This window comes from Lathyrus oleraceus, chromosome 4 (genome assembly GCF_024323335.1).
Source record: "Lathyrus oleraceus cultivar Zhongwan6 chromosome 4, CAAS_Psat_ZW6_1.0, whole genome shotgun sequence".
Classification (NCBI taxonomy): domain Eukaryota; kingdom Viridiplantae; phylum Streptophyta; class Magnoliopsida; order Fabales; family Fabaceae; genus Lathyrus; species Lathyrus oleraceus.
In genome coordinates this window covers 107,000,957-107,011,179 of record NC_066582.1, presented here as the reverse complement: position 1 = coordinate 107,011,179, position 10,223 = coordinate 107,000,957, and the positions used below count along the sequence as shown (strand labels likewise).

Here is a 10,223-nt window from a genome sequence, read left to right as displayed (position 1 = left end):
TACTAAAATAAAAAATAATTGTTATCTTTTACAGATAAAATTTGAAGAAATTTGAAGAGTAAGAAATCAATTGAAAGGGAGATATATGACGTGAATAGTCTAATTTAATCATAAAAAAAAAAGATTATTCAATTGAACTGACCTGACAGTAACACTGAATGTTTTCTAATTTCAAAGACCCATGTCTCCTAGATATTTTGTGATATTTTAGTTGAATTGAAATAGACGATTCTGAGTGTTTTCTAATTTCGAAAACCCATATCTTTTAAATATTTTGTGATATTTTTGTTAAAGAGAACAGTGGCTCCACTCCATAGAATGTATGAATAAGATTTCTTCAACTTCAAGTGACGTGGCCACCTATCTATCATTAACAAAATATCCACACCCACTCCACAACTAAATATCTATTTCTCTTTCTTTCTTTCTTTTTTCTTCACTTTTTCTCTCTTTCTTTCCACGTCATTTCCCTCTTGCTATCTTACGCTTCCATTTTTTCCCACTTTCTTTCTTTTTTCTGCGCATGTTAGTCCCCAACACCACCATCCATTGTAATTTTTTCAATCCTCAACCTCCATCTCTTTCTTAGCCGTTAGATTTTGCCAACTCCACTTTGGTTTTCCAGTTTTTTTTTGGATAAATTGTACGATGATGATGATGATAGATTTCGAAGCTTTTACATCTAACTAGTGGTTTTGGTGAAAATTTTGATTTTGGATGGAGATTAGGTTGTTTTAGTATTATTGGGTTGTGTGTAGTTTAGGACAAAGGGTTTGAGATGGAGACTGAGGAACATGAACTTATTGATTTGAACAGCAACGAGAGTAATTGTGGTGGAAATAATAGCAAGAACGGTGATGGATTCATTGACAGGAGTAAAGTTAGGATTTTGCTTTGTGATAACGATTCCAAGAGTTCTGAAGAGGTTTTCACTCTTCTTTTGAATTGCTCTTATCAAGGTATCAAATTATGAAAAATTTCCCTTCTAGTTTTGGCTAGCTTTTTCTGTGAATTTTAGTTTAATAGGAAGAATAACTTGTAACACTTGATCAATTTTTGTTTGCTCATGTTTTGTGTCACAAAGATTATGAAGGTAAAGTTGAGCTTCAGTTTAATTGATTCATTAGAGTATAACTCTTATTGGATGGCAAAGACATGAAAGGATATTGTTGTTTTGTATGTCAAATTTTAATTTCATCTAGCTAAATTGATGTATTCTTGTTATAGGGATAGAGTTTCGTTCAATTGACTTATGTGAGCACATGATCACTTATGAGATCGTTTGAGAGGGCTTATGGAAACTATTGTTTTCATCTTATTTTTGTAAGCTCTTCAGGATATAACTTATAGTTTATATGAAAATAGTTTGACTTTGTTTTATCTTTTGTTATACAAATAGATTATGCATAAGTTCTTTTATGATAGGTGCTTAATTAAGTTGTTTATCTATAAATGACATTGTTTACTTAATTTCAATCATTTTTGAAATTCGAATTGTGTTTTCTGTTCAAGTATTGTGTGCTCGTTGGCTGGTTCAAATTGTCAATTGTTTTTTCTTCTTTCCATTTGTTTCACTTAATAAAACATTATTCCAAGAGGAGTATTTAACTTCCATAGGCTAGGCTTAACTTAATTAACATATGCAAGAGACATCATAATTTCAATATATAGAAACACGACTAGTGTGAATTTTCCTCGGGTGTTAGTGAATTTGAGGTTCAATTTTATCTGTAAGAATCAGATGCCAGAAATATGAACTTGTGGTTTTGTGCATTAGTTTCCCCTGTGGAGTTTTCTCTCCCTTCCTTTCCCTGGTGTGGATGGAATTGTATGATTTAATGCTTCTGCAATTTGTCAAATATTCGCTAAGATATATAACTACGGATTTTTCATGCTTCACAGTTACATCTGTAAAATCAGCAAGGCAAGTGATTGATGCATTGAACGCAGAAGGGCAATATATAGACATCATACTAGCGGAAGTCGACCTTCCAATAAAAAAGGGCATGAAGATGTTGAAATACATAGCACGGGATAAAGAATTGCGCCGAATCCCTATTATAAGTAAGTTTTGGTTCTTTATTTTCAGTAGAAGCCTGTAAGACTAATAAGTATATGATGTTCCTTGTCAATGTTATTTTATTATTTTCATATTTGGTCTAGTGATGTCTGCACAAGATGAGGTATCAATTGTTGTAAAGTGCTTGAGGCTTGGAGCAGCAGATTATCTAGTAAAGCCTTTACGTACTAATGAGCTATTAAATTTGTGGACGCACATGTGGAGAAGGAGACGCATGGTATGTATGTATTTCCCTAGTTCATTCATATTTATGGATGTCGGCCACTTTCATACTGTTTTTGCTTTCCCATCTGTTTTTAAACTTTACCTGTGGACTCGACACATAAACTATCATGAATGTAAAATGAGAAAAGGGGTGATGCACTGGCAGTGTAAATTAGTTTTACACTATCAACCAATGACGACCATGTATCTCGCCAAGTCAAACTGGAAATTTTAAATTAGTTATATGACATGACAGAATGATATATTCTCATTGGATGACAGTGTAAAACTGTCAGTGCATCTGCATTAAACCCATGTAAAATATACACGATTAATCTTCAATTATTGCATCAGATTAAGATTTTATACATAAAGTTATAATATACATAAAATGATATTAAAAATGTTTTGAAAGTTTCTTTGAATCAATTCACTAGCCACTTTTTCAAATTTCTGGTTGTGCTAGTAGGTTCTTACTAGTTGCAACTAGTAGCTTTTTGATAGCTCAAAACACAGTCAAAACTGTTTGGTAAATCTTCTGTCGGGAGCCTCAGTGGTACTGAAGTTTCTGTAGGAGCCACTTCATCTGTCAGGCTGCCTTCTTTTGTATGCTTGGCTGGAACCATGCCAAACAGCTCTTTGGAACAATTTTAGGGCCAAAAGTTAAAGACATTTTCTTAAAGTATTTATATTAACTTATAAAAGAGCCATACTATATATTGCGTGTTGACAATATTAGTAAATCAGTTGTTGGCTACACTGTTAGGTTTAGTTTAAATTAAATCAAATTCAGTTGAAGTGTTCATGAAAGTATAGACTTTACAATCATTGCATCCAACAGACATTGATTAGTAGTTTCACTTATTATGAGAAGATGTTACATGGCTTCTAAAGATGTGAAGAACATGGAAAATAGGAAGGAATCCATCCATATTGAATCAAAAGCATATTTCATACACAAACACAATATCACAAGTACTAACCATAAATGAAATATAAAATGTTGGGGTAGTTTCTCTCCTTTACTCTAGTTTGATTATTTACTGTGCACATGCTATTGCATTTCTCCATATTGTGGCTTTTCCGGTCTGAATTTTTGTGAAAATTTCCTTATCCTATCATTTCTTGTCTTCTTGTACATTTTGGTCTGTTATATGCATTGCCCCTTTTAATCTTATGTTACATGTGCATTTGGTGTATTTCCGACGCACATCCGCATTACATTTTTCTTTAAATTTGCAATATATAGTTCATATATTGTAAAATGAATTGAATTGGGTTTTTTTTTTTTATATCTATTCTGACAGCTTGGTCTTATAGAGAACAACATCGTGAATTATGATTTTGATCTGGTAGCATCAGACCCAAGTGATGCCAATACAAATAGTACCACCTTGTTCTCTGATGACACAGATGAGAGGTCCAAAAGAAGCACTAACCCAGAGCCTGGAATTTCAATCCAACATGAACACGAGGTGAGCGTTAAAAAAACAGCACCTATTAAGTAATAAAAAATTGAAAGTAATAGGTTCAACATGATAAAAAATATACCAGGCTGCGCACCACAGGGTGCCTTGAAATTAAATTAAGTATATCAAGATGTTGTGGTGTTTTTTAAATCAAGTTAAAGCTTGCTCTGCAAATGATTCTATCTTTCAGTCTGTAAACTTTGGGATTGGCATGGTTCATACTTTCATTTATTGCTTTCCAAATAGAGATTGCAATTATGATGGTACGATCGAGATTGTGCCTTACAACTTATGTTGTCTTATACTTCTCCAGGCTATCGTTGCCACCACTGCTGCTGTTATTGAGGAACTTCCATATGCTAATCTATCAGAATATCAGCCCGATGTACCCGGAATTAGTGATCGAAGAACAGGTATGCTTGAAGTATACAATGTAGTGCCAAGCTAGTCATCCCCTATGGACAACTTGTATGATAGATGATAATATGAAAAATTATTAGTAATTTCGGTTTTTTCAATCCTTCCTCGCCTTCTGCTAGCCAATTTGGCTCTGATATCTTTTCTTCAATTTCAAGAAAATTAAATAAGTATATCTCTTCATGCTCTGGTGTTACTTATTGTACAGGTTCATCAGGACAGCATCCGCCGTGCAACAGAGTTACGGATGGTGGCTTTGATGGTAGTTTGCACATCTTATTTTTCCTTCTATGGCTTCATTTTTATAATTATGAAAACGATTTCATTCTAGAAGGGGTATTTGAGTTCCTTAAGTTGAATATGATTTTACTGATGTGAGAAGTGAGAACCCATTTTCATTTTCTTTATTTTGTCTCTGATTGCATAATAATTTTGTTGGAGATTATTCATCAGGTCCAAAGAAGAGTGAACTAAGAATTGGAGAGTCATCAGCCTTTTTCACTTATGTCAAAGCAACAGCAACAGCAACAAAGAGCAACTTTGAAGAGATTGTGCATGTCGAAGATAATAGTACTTCACAAGGAGTGGAAGATATGAATCAAGTGTATTCTCAACAAGGGGGTAATGACCTTCAAAGACATGAAATTGGAGAAATGATTGAAAGCTGTTCCCAGGATGACTTACCCAGAAGCAACAGTATACCTGATTCTTTCTCTATCGAGAGATCGTGTACCCCTGTATCAATGGAGGTTTCACAACAAAATGATCATTACAAGGAAGAACATCCACGGGGGGTGGTTCATCCAAGAAGTGGTAATTATGGTTCTGAGCTCAACCCACCGGGAATGCCATCTCAACATGCTTATCAGTATTATATACCAGGAGTTGTTAATCATGTTATGATGCCATCATCAGCACAACTGTATCAAAATAATATCCAGGATCTTCAGAATCATGCTAGTTCATCTATGATTGCCCAGTACAGTCATCTTCCCCAATGTCCACCTCATGCAACTGGGATGGCACCCTACCCGTATTTTCCAATGAATATTTGCTTACAAACTGGTCAGGTTTCTACAACTCATTCATGGCCATCATTAGGAAGTTCAACTTCAAAGTTGAGCAAAGTTGATAGGAGAGAAGCAGCATTGATGAAGTTTAGACAGAAAAGAAAAGAGCGCTGCTTTGATAAGAAAATTAGGTATGTCAATCGGAAACAACTTGCAGAAAGGCGGCCTCGTGTTAGGGGACAGTTTGTCAGAAAGTTGAATGGTATCAATGTGGATCTAAATGGACAACCTGCTTCTACTGACTATGATAATGATGATGATGACGAGGAGGAAGAAAACAATGGCGCGAGAGATTCCTCTCCTAAGGATGCTTGAGAAGATCAATTTCCTTATTTGGCCCAAGAGTGCATCCGCCATGAATTCCTCCCCCGCATAAACGGTTGTCCTGTTCAGAATTTGCCTCTGCTCCTTGATTTGATGGAAAATCTATGCGGTTGGCATTAGTTGACAAACCTGTGCTATTGATTCGAACTTCAGGGATGCTGATTCAGTTCCAGTATGCACCCTCGCCCCGTGGAGTTCAAACAAACTCTTGCTTGGCCTCTTTTGAATATCTCTCTTTTCAAATGATTCATCTTGCTGAGCTCTTGCAGAAGATGAAGCTCCTGGTTAAGTCCAATGCGTTTAAATGTATTAAACTTATGTTTAATTGTTGGAACTGTTTGGAGCAGGTTGTGGTTGCTCATATTAGTTATTAAAAACTATGCCAGGTGCCTTTAGGTTGTCCCAAAAAATGAGTTTTTTTGTCAAACAAAATTCATAACCAGCCAAAGTATTTTCCCCCTCCATTATTTTCTTTCTAGAATGTCTCGTCACTCTTGAAAGTTTAAGGGGATTCTTTAGTAAGCAAAATAAGAAACAGAATTAATGCAGGGATTTGGATCCTCTAATGTTTGATATCCAACATGAGAGAGTATGTTGATATGATATCAAAGTTAAATCTCATTAGGTTCTACAACTCAAAATTGATTTCAGGATGAGAACAGTTCCTCCCAAGTTAAATTCCAAAGCCGAAGGTTATCTGCCTATTTTAATGTTCTTTTTCGTTGAGTTTTTGAGTTTGGAAGAAAGGGAATGAGAGGATTTTGGATAAAAAGAAAGGAGGCAAAAAAGTGAAAGAAAGGATTTTTTTTTTGTTGGCAAACTTTAGACTTTGATTGAATATGAACCTATTACTCAATTATTTTTTTTAATATGAATTTATTTTTGATAAGTTTAGGTCTTATAAAAATTTTCGTTTTTAGGATAGTTTGCTATTTGATTTAGGGCTACTTTTCTTTTAAAAATGATTTTTATAATGTTAATTTCTTTTATTAAAGATTAAAAAAAAATCAAATAAAAAATATGTTCAATAGATTTTCTTATTCTAGATATTTCTAAAAATGAGTGTTCTTGTGGGTTGTAGAATTGTTGCACAGTAATGGGCCTTAAGCTTAGAAAATTTATTATAAATAAATTAAAACATAATTAAAATAATTAATTAACTTTGTAAAAAATAATATATAATCTAATCATTTGTCATGTATCAAAAATATTTTTTATCCAAATCATCACGTAAGCAAAAGTGGAGGGGGATTAATAAAATTCCAATGAAAATAAAATTGAGAGGAAAAAAAATGATTTTGAAATAGGGGAATCAAAAATTAAAACACCTAAATATGGAGGAGCAAAAGTCCTATGATTTCTTCTATGATTTGTATCTCATTTTGCATATTAAGGTTTTCCAAACAAAAACATTTAAACATGGCATATTTAAGGTTTGTTGTTGTAACTATGTTGTTGTTTTTCTTTTATGTTGTTGTTTATTGAACACAAAACCCTAAAAGTTCCCTGTTAATCGAAACAAAAACCCTAAAAGTTTTGTTCTTTACCCTTTTCTTTATTGAGTTTGTATCATTTTGTGTAGTTTGCAGCAATGGTTCGAGTACTGTGCGACATTAAAGAAACTCACTTGTCCTGTTTGCAAGCAAGGTTGCAAGGCGAAAGATGCGTTGAGGAAGATGCTGGTGTTTTGATAAAGGAGGTTAAGAAACTCACTTTGGTACCATACCTTTGCAGTTTAGGCACCTTGAATCTTGATGCTTGATGTTTAATATTTCTTTGATTTGTGTTTGGCAGACTTGGTAGTTTGTGTTGTAAAGCAAGAACATAACGCAAAACAAAATAACTCAGAAGCACATCTTGGCATGAAGAAGGAGCTTGACTTGGAAGGAAACTATATGTTAGTTTGTAGTCCATTAGGTCTTCAAGAAACATGTAATGAGCTTCCTTTAGCTTGTAAAAAACAATAGGAAATCTTGTATCTTTATGTAACACTTAGTGTAATTTGATGATTCAAACATACAAAGTGTTGTAAACAAATGTAATTTTGAAATCAATGAAAAGATGGAGCATTTCCACATATAATGGCTTCAATTTATTCAAATGTCTTGTATCAAAAGAGAATGACCTTCAATGCCTTGTGAGAAACTGATAGAAACCAAATGATATATAAAAGAATATATGAAAAATTCCTTTGAATTACGCAATAGTACCGCAAAACTTCCAGGGTTTGCACCTCCCAATGCCAAAATAGCCAATTTTTCTATCCAATTTCAAGATGATCAACTCCTCAATATCTTCCCCTATTTATTCTAAACCTAAATACTCTTAATTAATAATATAATAATTCTAATAATTATCCATTAACTCTCCTAATAATTTAATATCAGTTACAAAACTCAAGAATTTAACCATACTCCGCCCCTAATGATTCACTTGTCCCCAAGGTGAAAGAAATACACAGTAGAAAAATGTATCCTGGATCCCAAAATTTGAAATAGAAAAATTGAGTTGTACATGAAATAGGAAAATTTTCCTTAGGATCAAATTTGCTTGCTAATGACAATCCTCTCGTGACCAGTTGTTGGTGTGATGGAGATACCGACAGTGGAACTTTCTCATTACCAGACTTTATCTTAGGAATATCAGTAAACACTACCGTGGTTTTGACAATGGAGGTTGTTGGCCTAAGCCTAACCTTTCTGGTAGTGTCCTCCCATTTTGTTCTTTATTCTCTATTGAATCAATTTTTGACCCAAATTTCTTGAGAATTACATCTCTAAAATTTCCCCAAGTGGAACTTGGATTGACTAAAATCCATAATTGGTACCATGTGAGGCCTTTACCACTCATTCACCGTGCAATTTATAGTATTTGCTCTTCTTCTTTACATACACCTCCTGCATCAAAATATTTTTCAACCTTGATCATCCATCCAACAACATCCGTTCCTTCAAAGATTGGTATTTCTAATCGTAACTCTTTGAGTTCTCTTATCCAATCTCTAATTTCTTTCAGCACTTCATCAACAAGGTCAAACATTCCTTCTATTCTTAATGACAACTCCATTTTTTTCCTGTTTTTTTATTATTATTTCCTCTCCTGGATCAAACTCCTTTGAATTACGCAATAGTACCGCATAACTTTGAGGGTCTGCACCTCCCAATGCTAAAATGGTCTCTTTTCCTATACAATTCCAAGATGATCAACTCCCTAATATCTTCCCTTATTTATTCTAAACCTAAACACTCTTATTTAATAATATAATAATTCTAATAATTATCCACTAGCTTTCCTAATAATTCAATACTAATTACAAAACTCAAGAATCTAACAGAAACATCATGCTAAAAAAAATGAAACAAATCACCAACATAGAACCTAAAGTTAGGTCAAGAGTACAAAACTTGGTCCATAAAATATTTCTTCTAGGTTCCTTATAGTAATCATGTTAAAATATGCAATTAAAAAAGGAACATAAACCTTAGATATGTAATAAACAAAATATGAATGTATAAAAAAGAATGTATGCCATGCATGATGATGAAAGCTAACGACCAAATAAAATGATCCTAATGCCATGACCCAAATGTTTTTAGTCAAATGGACATGAATGTCATGAAGTAAGCAAATGAAATCTAAAACAAACTAGACCTAATGAAATGAATAGAGGGAGGGACAAAATTGAAGTATGTCAAAAGGGAGTAGTCATTACTACTTCATCAGCCATATCACTAGCTAGTATGGTCTCTCCAATAAAGCGTATTTAAGGGCGTGGAAGATGACATATAGCACATGGCTTTACATTTTTTCATAATTAAACCATGACAAAAAGAGATTTTTTTAAATAACCACTATTTTCAAATTAAATATCAAAATAACCATATTTTAAAATTAATTATCAAACTAACCACTTTTCAAACAAAAAATTACACGATAAGAACAGTAGCCAAGACAAATGGCGCATGCATTGTCCTTTTGCACTAAAGCGTCAACCCTAGTGGCACATGCATACACATGACGTCATTGCAAGTGGCGCATGCATGCATCCAATAGGAGAATGCGCCACATGCAATGACTACTCCTTTATTTACAACTTCTATATATACAACCTCCCATCCCCATCATTTTCACACATCTTCTTACTATCTTCTTCCATTTTTCTTCAAAATATCTTCATATATGTGTCTTTATATTCACAAGAGAAATGCCGATTTAATTTATTCGGTAGTAAAGCCAGGGACGGAGCCAGAAAATTTGAGTAGTGGGGTCAGTATAAATATAAAATTTTATTTTTCAAAAATATAAATACACATTATAACTGTTCTCGACAGTTTTTCATGTTATGAAAATATTGAATGATTTTCTAATTTTCAACATAAAAAAAACATCTCTCAATGTAAGTAATTAAGCAATCATTTAACCATTCATCACCCATGTAATTTCACATTCGATTCTTGATAATATTCATAGGAGAGAAAACTCTTTCAGCTATTACAGTTGTCACCAGTAATATCAGAGATAACTTTAAAAGCAAATATATCGATGGATACACTACATGTTTTTTGTTGATTTTCTTTTGAAATATTTTTCCATTGCTTATTACTAAAAAACAAAATAAAAAATAACAATTAAAACCATATTTAGAAAGTTCATACCAAT

At 33.3% G+C, this 10,223-nt stretch overlaps 1 protein-coding gene across 2 annotated transcripts; it reads left to right on the top strand.

Annotated features, from left to right (window-relative positions):
- Positions 1–307: 307 nt before the first annotated feature.
- Positions 308–6,028, top strand: LOC127073776 (two-component response regulator-like APRR1). 2 transcript variants are annotated; one of them, XM_051014997.1, is made up of 7 exons: positions 308–959; positions 1,903–2,064; positions 2,164–2,297; positions 3,592–3,759; positions 4,067–4,166; positions 4,379–4,432; positions 4,612–6,028. In XM_051014997.1, the coding sequence occupies exons 1-7, from the start codon at positions 779–781 to the stop codon at positions 5,553–5,555; spliced, it is 1,743 nt and encodes a 580-aa protein (XP_050870954.1). In that variant the 5' UTR covers positions 308–778; the 3' UTR covers positions 5,556–6,028. The 2 variants fall into 2 exon arrangements, with proteins under 2 accessions (XP_050870954.1, XP_050870955.1); XM_051014998.1 differs by having other exon boundaries at positions 315–959; positions 4,624–6,028.
- Positions 6,029–10,223: the final 4,195 nt, after the last annotated feature.

Excerpts from the sequence above, each read along its gene's own strand:
- LOC127073776 (XM_051014997.1), top strand. The coding sequence starts at position 779 with ATGGAGACTGAGGAACATGAACTTATTGATTTGAACAGCAACGAGAGT. Across the intron at positions 2,298-3,591 it reads TGTGGAGAAGGAGACGCATG|CTTGGTCTTATAGAGAACAA; the intron begins GTATGTATGTAT and ends CTATTCTGACAG. Across the intron at positions 4,167-4,378 it reads AATTAGTGATCGAAGAACAG|GTTCATCAGGACAGCATCCG; the intron begins GTATGCTTGAAG and ends CTTATTGTACAG.